General features: G+C 49.5%; 1 protein-coding gene across 1 annotated transcript in view; it reads right to left on the bottom strand.

The window, feature by feature from the left end:
• Positions 1-2,009: 2,009 nt before the first annotated feature.
• Positions 2,010-17,530, bottom strand: part of ADAMTS13 (ADAM metallopeptidase with thrombospondin type 1 motif 13) — a 28,095-nt gene continuing 12,574 nt past the window's right edge. Inside the window, exons 13-32 of the mRNA XM_084649951.1 lie at positions 16,926-16,989; positions 15,893-16,019; positions 15,520-15,668; positions 14,707-14,827; positions 13,836-13,916; positions 13,389-13,570; positions 12,394-12,529; positions 11,416-11,545; positions 11,148-11,327; positions 10,417-10,606; positions 8,904-9,018; positions 8,406-8,535; positions 8,096-8,275; positions 7,504-7,683; positions 6,502-6,706; positions 5,551-5,899; positions 4,288-4,434; positions 3,265-3,441; positions 2,757-2,941; positions 2,010-2,424 (exon numbers count right to left, since the gene is read on the bottom strand). Of these exons, the coding sequence (XP_084506077.1) occupies positions 2,266-2,424; positions 2,757-2,941; positions 3,265-3,441; positions 4,288-4,434; positions 5,551-5,899; positions 6,502-6,706; positions 7,504-7,683; positions 8,096-8,275; positions 8,406-8,535; positions 8,904-9,018; positions 10,417-10,606; positions 11,148-11,327; positions 11,416-11,545; positions 12,394-12,529; positions 13,389-13,570; positions 13,836-13,916; positions 14,707-14,827; positions 15,520-15,668; positions 15,893-16,019; positions 16,926-16,989 (3,187 nt within the window). The 3' untranslated portion in view covers positions 2,010-2,265. The remainder of the gene's footprint in view (positions 2,425-2,756; positions 2,942-3,264; positions 3,442-4,287; positions 4,435-5,550; positions 5,900-6,501; positions 6,707-7,503; positions 7,684-8,095; positions 8,276-8,405; positions 8,536-8,903; positions 9,019-10,416; positions 10,607-11,147; positions 11,328-11,415; positions 11,546-12,393; positions 12,530-13,388; positions 13,571-13,835; positions 13,917-14,706; positions 14,828-15,519; positions 15,669-15,892; positions 16,020-16,925; positions 16,990-17,530) is intronic.

Genomic DNA, 17,530 nt, shown 5'->3' with positions numbered 1-17,530 from the left:
GAGAGGGAGGACGCTGATGTCACCCTCTCATGACACAGCTACAGTGGGCAGGGCCCTGCCTGGCCCCAGCGAGGCGCAGTGAGCAGGGGTGGCCATAGGGGTGCGTGTGTGCACACTGGTGTGTGTACGTGTAGGCACCTCGGCGAGTGCACGTGCCAAAGCATGCCTGTGAGGCTGCCTGTGTGCGCCTGGGTGCAGACGGGCTGCTACCTTGCGTTTAAAAAGCGTCTTTCAGCTCGCCCTGAACCACAGAGGGCTCGTTTCTAATAGCCACTATGGGAACACAGGCGTTCCTTGACATCCTGTGTTCAGACCCCCCAACCGCACACCTCTCCCACGGGCATGAGCTCCTACTTCCATGTGGGTTCAACAACTCTGGCGAACTCGGTCTTCTCCACTCGCGTGTTTCATTCTTGTGCATGTCTCTGCACTTTTGCTTCATCAGAGAGGTGAACGGACTTGCCTAAGGTTACATAGAATATGTCAGTGGTAAAGCCAGAAGCAGGACCAGGAATCCTGACTCCTAGTGCCCTGCGCTAACTACTAGGACATGCTGCCAAGGTGGCCAGTGTGCGAGGGCAGGATCCAGGTCTGTCAGACCAAGTGAATAGGTAGGAGACATGACGGAGGTCTGTATATGCAAACAAAAAACGTACTGAGCTAAGGCTGATTAGAAGGGATTGGGTTGGCAGGGATTCAGGGAAACTCCCACTCCACCCTTCACCCCACCTCTCTTCTCTCTGGCAGTTAGTGTTCAGTGATTTCCAGAGCTGCCAAATCTCAGTCATTTGGAAAGAGAGTCCCTCAGTTAGGATTTAAGTTTATGGGGCAGTTCTTAAAGTGTTTCCCCCTCTGGTGAAAAGGGATTTTGCTGTGTGTTTCAACAAGGCTTTCCAAATCTCTTGTCTTCCTGGAAATCTTCCCATTCACATTTGAGACAGGAGGAAAGCACCTTTTAAATGTGGCGTTGACAACTCTCACGATTCTATCAGGCATCTCACAATATTTGGAGTTTTTCTTAAGGCCCCTGCTCCTGGAATCAAGGGAGTGCATTAGAATCTCAGCTCTGTTTTTTTACAAAAGTTTCTGGCTCTCATGGCTGCAGAGAAAAGCTTGAAAATATGAACCAACTGCCACCTAAAGGTTCAGAAACCAGAAAGCAATGAAAAAGAACCCAACATCCATTTTGGGTTTTTTTAAAAGCTCATGATTTTTGAGCCAACATCTTGATTTTTGAGGCCTGACTCATGATTTTGAAAAAGATATAGAAAAGAGCAACAAAAATGATCAGGGGTCTGGAACAGCTTCCATATGAGGAGAGGTTAATAAGACTGGGACTTTTCAGTTTGGAAAAGAGACAATTATATGGGGGATATGACAGAGGTCTATAAAATCATGACTGGTGTGGAGAAAGTAAATAAGGAAGTGTTGTTTACTACTTCTCATAACACAAAAACCAGGGGTCACCAAAGGTAATTAACAGGCAGCAGGTTTAAAACAAAAGGAAGAATTTCTTCACACAACGCACAGTTACCCTGTGGAACTCTTGGCCAGAGTATATTGTGCACCAAATTCATCATTAGCAGGACAAGTTCTCTACCTAATTATTGGGAAATACTATTATTGCTAGAGGACATGTAGTGCCCTGTTCTCATTTATGCATAAGGCCCCTTTCCACCATTCGGACAGTAAAGTGGCTGTAAACGTTAGGGTCCTTGTACACTGCCAGAGTGTAAAGGAGTAACAGGTCCATCAATTCCGAATGGCTTCTCCGCCTGCGACACACATTCGTATCATTGGCCAAAAGGGAAAATGCTAAAGGGTTAAGCTGCTGACTTTTACTAACTACTCTAATCTACATCTTCATCAGTGGATGCTGAGGCCCTGTGGCAGACGAGACCCTTCTAACAAGATGACATTAAATCACAGTCATGACTTGGGCTTCAGTCTCCAAGTCATTCGTTTCAGGCAGCTAAGTAGTCTCAGTGCTAGTTGGGAGAGACAGGAAAAAGCTTTTAAGAGAATTATAATATTTGACATCTATATAATGCCTTTCACTTGAGCATCTCCACGTGCTTTACAAATATTAACTGATCAGCCCTGTGAAGGAGACAGGTATTGTTATTCCAATTAAACAGATGGGGAAACTGCGGCAGAGAGGTTAAATGACTTGCCCAAAGTCAAACAGTGAATCAGTGGCAGAGCTGGGTGTCCTGACTCTAATTGATCCACTGCCTCCCTGGTTGCGGTGCCCCTTGTTTCCATTTATCTGGGCTCTCTGACCCAGTACACTGCTCGGAAACTGACACGATCTTCTGTAAAGCCTTCATGAAATTCAATTTCAGCCCGGCTACCCGTCGATTCCCAGAAGAACATCTGTTTCCCATGAAACACTGTTGTCTTCATGGCACTCACATCGCGTATCTGAACAAAGAAAGGAATGAATCACAATCGCATAGCAGTCTGCCTCTTTCAAACAAGAGCACTGTTGTTGCTATGCCAGGACCCATCAGGGAAGCGCATCAATAGTTCAGGGGACCTGGTACTCACAGAATGGGAAGTCACAAAAGTTGGGGGCAGAGTCCCAGTGACTTCAGTGGGGTCACTCCAGATCTACACTGGTGTAACTGAGATCAGAATCTGGCCCTATATGATTTCCAGGGTGCTTTGAACCTCGAATGTAGAAGCAAACTTCTCAGGGCCTATGAGGGGAAAAGCGTGCCCTACAGGTGCCCCGCCCCAGGCTGATGTCTCACCGAGATGTAATTGGAGTGTGTTTGATTGTTTTCAGTCCCCAGGTCCATGTAGAGGGCATGGATGGCTATGCGATACCGTGGAGCCACGTTGATAAAGGTCCGACATGCCACTCGTTGTTTTGGGTCTGGCAACTGTCCGGGATTCACTATTTCACCCCAGGGTCCAAACAGCTGCACATCACAGTCTGGGATGGGGAAGTGGGGTAGGAGAGAAAGCAAACTGTGTTGGGTACGTCCATACAAAATAAAGCATGTGTCCAGCAAATTTCCCCAGTGCACTCCAGACGGGGATCTCAAAGCATGTGCAAGCATCTTGCAGGGACCCATCTTCAATATGGAAGGACAGCCAATGGAGACGACTGAGAGGCCTTATGGGCCCCTGGTGAAGGAGCAACATCTCTGGGCCCTTGGGTCTCCATGGGCAGCCATGAACTGCACAGTGAAACTCAGTGGGCCTTGCTTTCCCTGCCCCTGCCCAAAAGCCCCAGTGAAGAGTTCAGCAAAGTACCTTGGTGATATTTTTTTGCTGCTGCTTTGCTGTTGTACTGAAGAACTACACCATTCCCTGGCAGCAGGAGGCGCTGCCTCACCATCAATGTGTTGGTCCTGGAGTTTACGGATGACACCGTCAGCTTCTTACAGCCTGTCCACCACATCCTCCGTCCAGAAAACAGCACTATATCCCCTGTAATAAAATTAAATAGTGATAAAGGACCCTTTTACCACAAAGTATTTTTACAAGGAAAGTCTCAAAGGTTAACATCCATGAAAAAAGGAAAACCAACTAGCGTTGAGGCAATGATCGCCAAAACAAAGCTTAGAAAGAGAGGTCATGCTGTCAGAGTGGGCAATGATAGACTCCCGAAAAAAAGTTTTCTATGGTGAGCTGAAATTCAGAAAGTGCAGGAGGGATGGTCAATGAAAACACTTCAAAGACTCCCTTAATCAGAGTCTGACCTTCTGGGGCATAACTAGTGATAACTCTGAAGACACAGCCAAGGACAGACCTTAATGGACAGCAACTGTCAATCAAAGATGTAAACCCTTTGAGGAAGACAGATGCAAAAAACTGACTGGAAAAGGGCCAAGAGTCACGCCAAGGCCTCAGCAGGAGCCTGCATATTCCCATGTGACATCTGTTTGCAAGCTTGCACCTCATGGATTATTAAACTATACGACTACATGAGAACACACACTCTGTCGTGACATCACAGTCGGATACAACAGATAGGCATCTACTTCACAGATCTAAGAAATCGCTTTCCGACCACGTCACCCATCAATAAAATGCAGCACCTCTGGCATGGAACACAGCAGCTGTTTAACAGCACACAACAGTGCTACATAACAGTTCAAGAAAAGAAGCGAAGAATAATCGGGTATCTAAATGAAACCACAAGGATATTTTAAGGAGCAAGATTAGAATTGTGGACTACCAGCAAAAGTTTACACAGAAGTAACAAGGAGGAGGCAGGCGCAGGTTTCTGAAAGTCCCCTGCCATGGATGAGCTCTGCAGGCTCTGGAACATACCTGCACTGCAGTTTAGGGAGCTCTCCAGCACCTGGACTGTTACCACTTCCCCCAAGGGGCGTCCAATGGAAACCGTGCAGTCACTGACTTGCAGGCCAGTCATGTTGATGACCCCGGTGGAGTTGAGGAAGAGCCTCCCACAGACACCTGCACAATAAAACGAAAAGCACAGACATCGTGGATAAATAAGGGCAGCAGAAGGAACGTACGCCCACTGAAACCACTCCCTCTACATCGCGGCATGTGCGCCGTCCTGTCTGCAAGCTCCTTGGAGCACAGACTGTGATCACTGCTCCTGAACATGTGTCAACAGCGTGCTTGACCTCTGTACAAGACACACAGTAAGACAGTTGTTGGCCTGAGGTGCTTGCAATCCAAAGAATGCAGGAGGCCCTGGGAAGAGAATTGTTGCTCGTAACTCTCTTCTGATGGGTAGCCCATGACACACCTGGAAGGCGTGACCCACAGCAAGATTTTCAGTGAATCCGCTCCAACTTCTGAGTCTGCAGCAAACCTGAATCGTGCGTGCTGGGGGCTTCTGGCCTGTGCTATGAATGTTCCACACAGCTCCAAGCGAGATGCTCTTCACAGCAAAGCAGAGCAGGGGAACTCTGAGCGGAGCTTGCCTAGCCATACCAATGTGCTGTACCCGCTTGGGGCTTTCACCCTCCTGAGCTGGAAGGGAGCTGCCCTGGATCTGAACTTGCTGTGGGCCGGAATTAGGCTCTGCAATGAATTTCATTTGATTTTAAATGATCATGAGCCTGGAATCCGAAGTCTTGACCCAGACAAATTTCCTACTGGAGTGCTTCCATGCTCCCTGCCGGAGTACTGCCTAAGTGCGGGAGAAAAGGAGTACTTGTGGCACCTTAGAGACTAACCAATTTATTTGAGCATAAGTTTTCGTGAGCTACAGCTCACTTCATCGGATGCATCCTGTGGAAAGTGTAGAAGATCTTATTATATACACACAAAGCATGAAAAAATACCTCCTCCCACCCACATTTTTTCATGCTTTGTGTGTGTATAATAAGATCTTCTACACTTTCCAAAGTATGCATCCGATGAAGTGAGCTGTAGCTCACGAAAGCTTATGCTCAAATAAATTGGTTAGTCTCTAAGGTGCCACAAGTACTCTTTTCTTTTTGCGAATACAGACTAACACGGCTGTTACTCTGAAACCTGTCATAAGTGCGGGAGGACTCTCAGACTCCTGGCCGGAGTATTGGCGAAGGACATCACCCTATGTAATCACCACCTAACTGTACTCTTCAGCAGTGTCCTCCTCCCCCGCTGAAAGCTCCTCGGGGCGTTTGGGTGAAGGAGCCAGCACCCTGGTTGGAGGACGATCCAGGGCTTTGTATTCTGGCCTCTCAGAATAAGTGGTGGCTGCTGTCGTTATCGGGTTCGTAGCTGAAGTTGGTATCTGGTGTTCTGATACCGAGGATCCATCCACCACAGGCTGCTCAGGACAGGGGCCGGCAGAGCAGCCACGCACCGTGATGGGCTTGGGGGAGCGCATGCAGAAGACGGGGTTCACATGCTCATGGGTTTTCGGATTGAGGCAGAAATCCTGCCGCATCTGAATGCCGTTCCCACACGACGCCGAGCACTGCAGTGGAAGAAACCCAGAGGCCTTTATAAATCCACAGTCAGGGTTCTATGCAGGGGGAAGGAGGTTCAATGGCTAAAGTGCAGGTCAGGGAGTAGGAAGACCTGGGTTATAGTCTCAGCCGTTCCACTGATATTGGCCAACGCATTTAACCTCTATGCCCTTGAGTTTCCCCAGCTGTGAAATGGAGATTATAGAGCTGAGCCACCTTACCGAAGAACCCTGAGACCCACAGATGTACCAATATGCATGCACAATAGTGATTATGTGGGTGTCTGATCTGACAGGGGAAGGTTTGAGCAAAGTTCAGAAAAGACTTGCATGGAGCACATCACCCCAAAACATGCAAAGGCAATTTTTAAACAGCAGCCAAAGAGCAGAAGTCTAGCAACTTGGGGGCTGCACAGATACCCTGCTCAGGGACGGAGAGCGGAAGGAAAGATGAATGACATCCCTAGGAACAGGTTGGCATTTTGATGGATGCTAACACCATGCAGTGTGCAAGAGAGGAGTTATTTCTCCTATAGTCCTGGGATTTGCTATGAAGCCAGTGGGCTACACAGCTTCTGCACCTAGCGCTGTGTTAGAAGGGTAGCAGGTACCTCTGTCCATTCACTGAAACCCCACTCATAGGAGCACATTCTGACGATACAGGGGATGCTGGAGAGGGGTTTCTCTGCCTCCGGACACAAACTCTCTTCCAGCTCGGTCTCTAGGCCTTGGCGGAGCTGGACACAGGTGATCAATTGCGTGGCTATGCCAAGCCCACAAGAGGAGGAACACGAACCAGTTGCTGCTACTTTCCATCTGATCCGAGGGGAAGGAGAAAATTCAGTGAGGACTGATACCTCTCCTCTCACCAGCCCCTGCTAAAAAGCACATACTGAGACTTCCTCATCTTCCCACTTCCCCAGCCATCTGTAGACTCCCTTCCTGAGCAACACGCACACTGCAGCCTGGGATCATCCCAACTTACTGTGGCTCCAATCCATATCTGGAACAGAGTCAGTCCCTGTGGCGAGGTTAGAGTATCTGAGGCTGGTGTAGAAGTGGGTCCTCTGAAAGCTATAGAGCAGCATCTTTGGGTTTTGCTGAAACCCCATGAGCTCAATGTTTGCATGGGGGTTCACAGTACATGCATCACAAGCCCTTTCCCCCGCGCCCCCCTCCCCGCCCTCGGGGAGACATGTACGGGCTGAAATGAGTCAAGATCTGGTCTTCTCGTGATATTTCCACCCCCCTGGAACTGACATATCCTGAACAGACCAACTCTTGTGTTATTTCAGCCCAGTAAACAGCCTCCGGAAACATCAAAAACGAAGCCACACACCCTCCTAGCCAGCCTGTCCTGAGCATGCTTCCGCTACCACCTTGCCATGCATCTCCATCCTGAAGTTACAAGGTCAGAAGTGACTGGGCAGTGAGCACCCTTCACCCTTCCTCTAGAACACAAAGCACTTTGTCTCCAGCTTCTGGAGAGTGACAATCCAGAGGTCCCCTCTGTAACCTGGTTCCCCAACCACCTGGGTTTGAGTCCATGGAACTTTTAAAGACACACACTCTCCGCAGGCACATGCGGTCTTGGTGAATGTGATTATAATGACCTTGGTGGGCACGGCTCCAGATTACACAGCTCCTGCTCCTCTGGGCGAGGCAAACCATGACACTGTGCGTCTGATACAATCTCTTCCACCTTGTCCCCTGTCTCCCTCGCACAGTACAGGACCCTGCGCACCACACCTCCTCCGCAGCTTACGCTGCACGAGTCCATTTTGTAATGCCACCTGGGAACAACACAGCCATCAATGAGTGACTCCAACCCTCAGCAAGCCATTCCCCGGCCATCAGTGAACTAAGGTGGAGTTTGGGTCCAACCTCCAAAGCACAAGATCCAAAGCTTTTCTTACCGGGCTTATTTGAGAGATTTGCCTGCAGAGACTATCAGCCCTATTTAAGAAGTACAGCTGATTGTCCTTTAGTTCACATGGTAGACACCTGGGGTACTGGAACGTCTAAGCACAATTTAGGTGGTAATTGTGGTGTCCACGTTTGCAACCCAGATTTGTTAAAACGGGGCTCCTACCCCACTCTGAGGTAGTGAGGTATCAGGGGTATTGGGCTAAGATTTCCCATGGCACATAAGCATTCAAGGGCTTCACTCAGTTATACCCAGGCCCTAAAGCGACAAGCAGTTACCTTGCTGGGCACAGATCAGTGCCACACTCCTTGGTGCTGGCTGGCCTGGGCATCCTACCACATTTGGAATGAGGAAGAGGACGGGTTGTATTTCCTTCTTGTCTTACACAGCGAAGAGAGAGTGGTATTCTCCCTCCTCCACAGCTCACTGGGCATGCAGCCAGCTCCTTCACCTCCCAACTGGGGGGGACAAGAATGGAGAGAACATCTGTACCAGGACCCACACAACATTTCCCCTGCGGGAAACAACTGATCCCATCACACCACCCCGTCACTGGAGGCTGACAGTGAAAAGAGACCTGTCTCGTACCTTGGCGGGCACAGCATGGGATTGCAGCTTTCCAGCCTGCTCGCTGGCTTTGGCACTTGATTACAATGTTTCTCTTGGGTTTCTTCTTTGGTCTTGAAAGCCACACACACATAGCGAAGCTGGGCCACACCTAGAAGGGAAGGGGAGACAGTCTGATAGCATGGCATGGACGCAGCTGTTGAAACAAGATCATTTATGAGAGCAGCAGCCTTATGCTGGAGCTCAGTGCTGTTTATCGATCAAGCAAGCTCCGCCCAAGCTCCTGGAACCTTGTATTAGTACCAGCCTACTCTGGATTCAAACCAGGAACGTTACAGGGGAAGGCTCTGCATCCTTGTTCCAAGCCCCCTAACTCTTCCAGACTCTGTGTACTTGTGACCACAACTACACATGCACCCCGCTCCTCAGCGGTGAAAGATTAATTGCACGAATGCACGAGGCTGCCGAGTTCATCCCCAGAACAAAGAACGTTTCCGTGCAGCGTCACAAGCATCTCACCTCCACCACAGGTCACGGTGCATTCGCCAAGGAGAGGGCTCCAGACATGCACCAAGCGATTTTCCTTCTGGAGACTCCCAAATGGCACCAGCTCTTCCCGTGAGGGCGAATTGTCCTGCTTCCAACACAGCAGCAAAAAACAACAAGTGATTGGCAGCTGCTGCTCGCCCAGGGCCTGAGCCAAGCCCACTGGAACCAAGGGAGTCTTTTCAGTCGTGTCACAGGGCTCTCTGACAGATTCCAAACTGGTATACCCCCAGGACTCCCCTTCAGTGATGCAAGCTGTGCATCTGAGCCCCCACAAGAATCTCCCTCTGTGACCATAGGTGCCGACTCTGTGGATGCTCCAGGGCTGGAAAATTGCACCCACCAGCAACCAAGCTCCCCGCCCCAGCTCACCTCCCCTCTGCCTCTGCCTTCTCCCCTGAGCGCGCCGCGTCTCCTCTTCTCCTCCCAGCGCTTGCTGCCGCAAAACAGCTGTTTTGTGGCTTAACAAGCTATGGGAGGGAGGGGGAGGAGTGGAAACGCAGCACACTCAAGGGAGGAGACAGGGCCGGGGCGGGGCTTTGGTGAAGGAGTCCAATGGGGCAGGGAGGGGGCGGGGACTTTGGGGAAGGGATTGGAATGGGGACGGGGCAGGGGTGGAGTCAGAGCATTGGCACCTATGTCTTTGACTGAAAGGGGACAGATTTGAGAATTTCCTTTTACCTGTTTTAGTGGGACACTGGCCTGTAGACTTTAGTGCTGACAAAAGGCCCCCGAAAGCCCTGGAGGCCGAACCCTGCGTTTACCCCACACAGTTGTAGCAGCACAGCACACTCAAGGGAAGTTTCCCTCACAGGGCCCCACCAATAAGGCTGAGCCCTGTGGAGAGAGCCCCTTCTGACTTCTGGCCCCTTGGCTGAGATTGCCTGGATGGGCACCTCTTGGGCACTGTGGGGGTGGTTCTCTGACATGGACACATTGTCTCCAGACCATTGGCCTACCTTAGATAGTCATGACTTTCAGTCACACCTGATCTGGGCTGGCTTAGAACCAGTGGCCTGCAGGGGACAGTCTCTACACCCCATTAACAATCCCCAGAGCCAGTCAATTCCCCCTCCATTTTCCAGTTTCATCCTGCAGTCTGTTTGCGAATGCCAGGGTCCCTCTGACAGACAGCACTGCAGGTTTCTTTATGGGAGGTGATTTCATGAGGCGATGGCTCTCTGTGATAAATGCTAAAGCATTTCGGCCTATGCTTTGCTTGGAGCAATATAGCTGCATGGGAAGGAAAGTGGGTGGGATGATGCCCAAGGTGGTTTAGCTGGCCCCTGCCAGAATTAAATCACCCCCACCAAACTCTGATGAACCTGGCAGCATTATCTAAGGTGAGCAAGGCTTCCTGCAGTGACTACAAGGGACTCTGGACTAATAAGCTGTCCTATGTGCATAACACCCTCTCAACCTCCAGCCTGGGATCCCCCACGGGCCAGTGTGTGAGGTTCCCCATTAGCCAAGCCAGTGTACTCACTGTGTTCCAGCCTAGAGGACAGATATTAACCACACATGGCACAAAAGCTAGAGGTTTCTCTTCCGCCAAGCACAGGCTGTCGTCTACTGTGGACTCCAGTCCATCAAGAATCTGTACACAGGTCACGTTCTGCTGGGTGACTCCAGCCCCACAGATGGCAGAGCATTTGCCCAGCTCAGATTCCTTCCATCTACATGGGAAATAACAGCACCACCCAAGGATCTCAAAGCACTTTATAAACCTTAATCAGCTGACCCTCACACCACCTTCAGTAGGTAGGGATTACTACTCCCATTCCACATATGAGTCACAGACGGGTGACGTGATATGTTCAAGAGGTCAAACAGCAAGTCATGGCTGAGCTGATAAAGAACCCAGGCGTTCTGGCTCCCAGTCCCCTACTCCAGCCTAGACAATACTTAGACCTTCTCCCGATTAAGAGCTGGGCCTCTGGGGAGAACACTTGGTCTCCGTGATTGGAAAGGAGAGACAAAGATCTCCTCATGGCTGAGTCCGCACACTCCCAGCTTGAAGAATTGTGGCCCCAGCAGAAGTCACCGTGAAGGGCACAGTAACAGAAATGGTTACATAGCCCGGGCACGAACAAGGTGCCCTCAAGAATGAAGAACATGCAATAACCCCCCTGACTACGGGACTGTCACACAAAACAAGGGGAGAAAGAGTCAATTATTTATTCCCCCCCCCACATATTTAGGGAGCCTCTGAATTACCTTATGGGACACGGCTCAGTGCTACATGCCTCGGTGGAGGCAGGTTTGGGAGCATCCATGCATTTGGAATCAGGAAGAGTCAGGATCAAGCCCCCTTCTCTCTTCATACAGCGAACCAGCCGCTCCATCGTTCCACCCCCACATGTGGCACTGCAGGGGCCGAAGTCCCCTGCCACCCAACTGTGAAAGGACAAGAGCCAGCTATGCCCATCTCTAGTGATAAGAGACTTTAGCTTAGTGGTGGAAAAGGCCATTCAGGAATACTCACCTGCCTGGGCATGGCGCCATTGCACAGGGCTCCTGCCTTGAAGGGGGCTGTGGAGTCTCCGAGCACTGCTGATCATCTGTTATTTCATTCCTGGTCTGATCAAAGCAGGAGTGATTGACCAGTAGCACCCCTGGGAACGAAAGTTCAGTAAAATATTAGAACTGCCATTGCAGAGGTTCTCAGCTGAAAAAGGGAAAGGAAATTCTAGGCTGTCTTACGGGCTGGTCTTTGCTCTTACAGGAAGAAACTATGAGCTCCCTCTGTCCAACAAGACAGAAGTGAATCCCCAGATGTGTCACAGAAAGAACAAATATGGGAATACAGCCCTTATATAAACTTTAAAAAACTGTATTTCTTACGTGGGTTTCATCTTGAAAGATTTTAAAGTAACTTTTTCTCAAGCAAGATGAAGGTTCTAAAAGATCAGCTGTTCAACTGTTAGCCCAGTTCCAAAACAGAAAGAAAATACGTTTTGGGCAAAAAAATTCATCCAGCTCTAGATCAGTCATTAGGTAATAATTTGATTTCAGTATTTGCACTTAACTAGCTCTAAATCATAGACTTGATTGACTTTGACCAAATTCTTTAGCTAGGGTTTATAACCAAATGCACATCCCCCTTCTGAGAATCCTCTTTGGAGTGTATAAGGATTGGTTATGTTGAGTATTAACCTGAGGATTTAATTCCAATTCATTGTTGCGTCTAGCTTGTTGATGTTGATCATGATTTGATAGCTGTACTGCTTTATTCTTAGCTTAATTTAATATTAGTAATAACAGCTTAGATTTGGTCACTTTTTAAAATTTCAGTTTGTTTAGTAAGTTTTAATAAAATTTATGAGACTGATACCAAGCCGTATTTCTTTCAATAAGCAAAGTGAGTCCAGAAGGTTTGAGGACTTAGGTGGATAGCAGCCAGTCAACCTACAAGCCTGAGCAGCTTCCCCCAATTAACCATTGGTTCTCACATCTGCCTCACCTTCCCCACAGCTCACCGAGCAGGTCCTGAACTGAGGAATCCACACATGTGTCTGTTTCTCCTTTGGTATAAAGTACCTGAAGGTGATGTCTGGGTTGGTGACATCTCCATATTCCTTCTCATACTTCCTATAAACCTGGGGAAGGAGAAGAGTTATAAATCTAGAGCTTAGCCCAGGTCAGTATGGTGTTGCATATGCAGATCAAGTCAGAGGAATGGGTCTGAGCACATGGATAGCAAAGATGGAACCACGGTGCGAGATCTGGATGTGGATCCCAAACACTCCACTAGCTGGGGTCATACCCACCTCTAACAAACACCTGGTTGTACCAGTGTCCGTGGAATTTCTGTCAGCCAATCAGCATGCCGGAGGGTTGATTAGTATTCCCCAATAAAAGTTCTTTTAAAAAACACCCATCCGCTGGGCACTGACTAGAGACTAACGCCAATGCTCTTTGTAAACAGTTCAAGTTAACACTGGGTCTGTTTATCACTTCCAATCATTCACACTCAGATTAAGTCTGCCATAAGAACCAAAACCCAGAGCTGAATTCACGTCCTGATAGGGACATCCCTCGCCTGGATGGCTTTGCCTTAGCATGTGTGTATCTGCCACTAGAGCACCAACTTCGGTAATGAACGATGGGAACTGCTTAATTGGAGAAACAGCCTTGTACTTCCACCAGGTTTGTTTCTGGGAAGGGAACCGATCTCTTGTATCACAAGAGAGATTTGCTTTCAGGATTCCGCTGTTTTCTCCTTTTTCCCCCCGCATCCAACCTTCACATAAGTCTACAGAAAACCCACAGGGAACATGTGCTCAACCGTTTCCAAGGATAAGGAGACCATCACCAGCATGGAGCTCAATTTCTGCTGCCATGGGGGGAATCAGTAGAGCCTCAATCACCACCAGACTCTGCCTTGCAGGTCTTAGCCCTGAGCCACGCAGCCCCAAGCCAGTTCTGGCTATCCCCTTTCCAGCCCTACCAAGCTACCTGAATCTCAATGTCCTCTTGGGTTGGTCCATCGACATGGACTTCCTCCAGGCTTGGCAGGTTGTCCTCAGTAAGTAACACCCTGTATTTGATCTGGCTGTCCTCTATTACTGATGGATAGGTGATGTTCAAGGAGATTCTCTCCTTCCCAGCCACCACATACCGACCTTGGACCTTCACAGCTAGAGAAGCAACAATGGTAGTCAGGGCAGAGGGGTACTATGTGTTCACAGAATCAGCTAGAGACAATGGCTTCCTTCTATGTATCCACTAGTGACTTGTCCAGTCTATTTTAAACATCCCAAGCAATAGAGCTTCCCCTCCTTCTCTACAGAGAGTACCCCACTGCCAGGACGCTTCCCCCCCAGTCTGCCTTTTCTCGAGACTGCCTGGGTGTTTGGGGGCACAGAAACCAAACCAGCCCAGGAGCCTTTCCATTATACTCACCCAAATGTGTGAAGAGAGGTTTGCGATTGGTAACGTAGACGAGGGTGGCCTTGTGAGGCAGGGCTAGAAACGTAACATACTCTGGGGAACGAACACAGAGAAGATGTGGTCACTTTCACTTTAGCACCTTCTCTAAGGAGTGGGGGATTTGTTATTACAGTCCTTGCCCTCACAGTACACCTTCCGAGGATCTCAAAAGACTTTACAGACAGTAATTAACCCTCTAAACTCCCCTACACGGTAGGTATTATATCGCCATGCTACGGAAGGACAGGCGGAGGCCCAGAGAACTAAATTCCCCCCAGTGTCACTCCACTGACTTCAGAGTCACCCCGGGACGAATATGGCCAAGAGAACTTAACTGAATCAGTGGCAGACCTGGGAACATGGCCTCAGCATCCTCCGCTCTAGCTACCAAAGCCCTCCGCTCACTTTCAATTTTTTAAAATACCCTCCAGAGAAATCTACGTGTGAGTGACGGCAGGGGCAAGCTCGGGCAGATCAACATTTTACTGCTCAGGCAGAATTTGACAAAGCTCGCAGCCCCCCTGTTTTACAGAACTCAGCTAGGCTGAGCTCTTCCCCCCAGGCCAGAGTTCAGGATCCCTGCCCGTGGCAAACAGGGAAGCCACATTGCGAATGGCTTGGCAGGGAATCCAGGCTGCAACTAGCTCTCGGGCTGCACTGAGCATTAATCTCATCCGTTTCCATCTCTGACAGTCTCCACCAGCAGATTCCACACAAAACCGAAACAAGCAAAACCACACCCAAGAAGCTGCATAGGGACAGTACAGAGCTCTGCATCTGTTTTGGGGGCATCTGGCATCCGAGATAGACCCTGATGTGGAGAGCAGGGCTGAGGCTTGCAGACCTTTGGCTTTTCCTTCGGTGTAAGAGCCGCTCACTCTGGTGCACGTGGCGTTGTCTCCCCCGCACACCATGCAGGAGTCCATCACCATCCCAGAGTCCATCCTGCCGTCACAGCCGAACACCTGAGCAAACGGCAGAGCCACAAGACCAGCTTATTCTAGGAAGAACCTGAAGTGATCAAAGTGGCATTTCCTGTGTTACACTCTTTAAGCTACCTTTTCTCTTTGTAACCCACGTGGGCACGAACACTCATGGGCAGAGGAACCCACGTGGGCATGGACACTCATGGGCAGAGGAAGCAAGCACGGATGGTGGTTACAGCATGGCATTTAGAGTCAGGATTCTTAAATTCTAGTCCTCATTTTGCCACTGACCCACTGTCTGACTCTGAGCAAATCTCTCCTGGAGGAGAGTTAGGTCTGTCCAGGTCTGCCCACTTACCCTAACAACATATACAGCTATGCAAGCTGAATTGATGACAAGGTTGTTTCAGTCTCATGCTTCAAGGTATAAACTGATTGCTGCACTGTTCAGGAAGGAATTACACACACATGTACCGTACTGTATAATCGGCAGGATGGACTAGCTGGGGAGGGTTGGTATTGGATGCACAAGCGGGATGCCCAGTTAGTTAGTCCAAAAGTCTAAACAGTCCTAACAAATCCTGTTCTTATAGAAGAGCCAGCCTCAAAAGTTTGGGTCACAGTTTGCTTGTTCCTACCCTCAAGGAGGTGGCTCCTTTGAGACCATTTAGATCCCATGTCTGAAGTTTGGCCTGGATACACCATCCACTTGCAGAGAGGAAAATCCTTACCCTGCAGCTGCCCATCACGCACAGATCGAAAGCCCCTTTGGCTCTGCGGTTGCTCTGCTCACACCTGGTTCCATCTGTGAAACTGACCCCGCGGCTCACCATGAAATTCTTCTCCTCTGCCTTGCACATGTGTTTGCACAGGGTATCCCCTGGGGGAGACAGACATGGGGAGAAAGGCAGAGTTACTCAAGCAAAAAGGCACAAGAGAGTCAGGTACATTATGGGAAGAAGGTAAAAGGAATTGTCAGGAAAGGCTGTAACCACCAGTAAAGCTGCCATTTGATTTGCCATTAAGGTCAGGACTCGAGGTCACACTACGGGGTCTCTTTCCCAAAGGAACTGCTGTCTCTCTCTCTCTCCCTCCCCCCTTTACCTTTGGCATAACCAGTAGCCGACGTCCACTTATAAAAAGATGGGACTTCTGGAATGAGATACAGCGGCTTTACATTTGTCGCTGCGCACTGTTCAGCCATAAACTCCAACTGGGAGCTCAAACAGGCCTATGGAAGAGGAAGATTATTATGCAAAGCAAGTGAAATGGAATACAATAAGAGCAGAATCCCAGGAACCACTTCACCCACTACCTAAGTGCAACCACCTCTGGGGTGAAAAGCAGCAGCTGACAAATAGAATAACAGCAAATGAAGAAGACTATCCCATTAAAGTGAAGTTGCAGGAGAATTTGGGGAGGAGGAGATGGGTTAGGAATGGGAGACAGACGGTTTGCCGATGATGTTATCTTTCCTACTTATCCAAAATAAATGCTGGGGGAAATGTGAGCAATACAAGCATGGCCCTTGTTGAGTGCAGTCCTGCACTGAAAGGACTCAGGGCATGTACGTTGCAGCTAGAGGGGTAATCTTCAACTCGGGTAGACAGACTCACACTACATTTGATTGAGCTGTCACGCTAATAGCTGCAGTGTTGCCATGGGGAGACAGGCAATGGGACAGCTGGCTGCCCAAGTGCAATCTCGTCCAAGACCCTAGGTCAGTACTCAAGCGGCTAGCGCATTCCATTGCCCACACCATCATGGCTATTTGCATGCTAGCTCAACCAAAGCTAGCGGCTGTCCATCTACCTGAGCTGGGAATTACCCCTCCCTTGGAGTGCCTGGCGGCTCTCTAGGGGTCCCAGATAAGATGCTTTATTACACCTTGCTGGGGCTGGTCAGTTATTAGTCGGTAATTGGCCTCAGTGACAGTGGAACAAATACCTGTCTTGTCACACAGATGGAGACTGCATACCCAATACTTGGTTTCCTTCCCAGGGAAATCAATTGTTTCGACTCTGAAAGCTGTGGCCCTGAATGGTAGAGTTCTTAAAGGGTTAAAAATGGCATATAACTGACAGTGCATTGTTTGGCCATGTGTGTGATGCCTGCAGAGCGAGAGAAGGCAGCCTACCTGCGTATTGCACATCTCAGCCTGGAGGTCTGCTCCCCTGCACTCCTGACCCCCGAAAGCAGGCCTGAAAACAACAGACATGTGAGTCCACAGGCAGCCAGGTGAGAGGCTGGAAGAGCTGCCCCACAGTAAGGAGACCGAGGATCCTGATCGTCCAAATACACAGGATCTGGCAGTGCCTAGCAGCAGCACCAAGATCTGGCTCATGGACAGCCACACCGAGCCGGCTAACGAAACGACAAATACACGGGTCGATGATGCAGCCAATCAATGGAACGACGGGGGGCATGGATCAGCGTTCACGTCGCGCTCCCTGTCAGTGTCTGGCCCAAGCCGGGGGAGCTAATGACCCAACCAGCAGACCAAGTTCAGTGACGAATCCTGGTCACGTGACACCTGAGGCACATTGTGCATATGCTAAGAGGAAGAATGGAGTGACACAGGGATCAAGGCACTGAAAAGACTCATCCGGACAACGACACACCTGGGCAGTGAAAAGGCAACGAGATCTGAGAATGATACACATGGTCAGTAGAGAGACAAGGAACTTGTTACACTGGCAAAACACGCAGCACATCCTAAGCTGGGTTCAGCGCAGGACGCCA

The sequence above is a fragment of the Lepidochelys olivacea genome (assembly GCF_965140295.1).
Source record: "Lepidochelys olivacea isolate rLepOli2 genome assembly, chromosome: 16".
In the NCBI taxonomy this organism is placed as follows: domain Eukaryota; kingdom Metazoa; phylum Chordata; order Testudines; family Cheloniidae; genus Lepidochelys; species Lepidochelys olivacea.
This window is presented reverse-complemented; position numbering and strand designations above follow the sequence as displayed.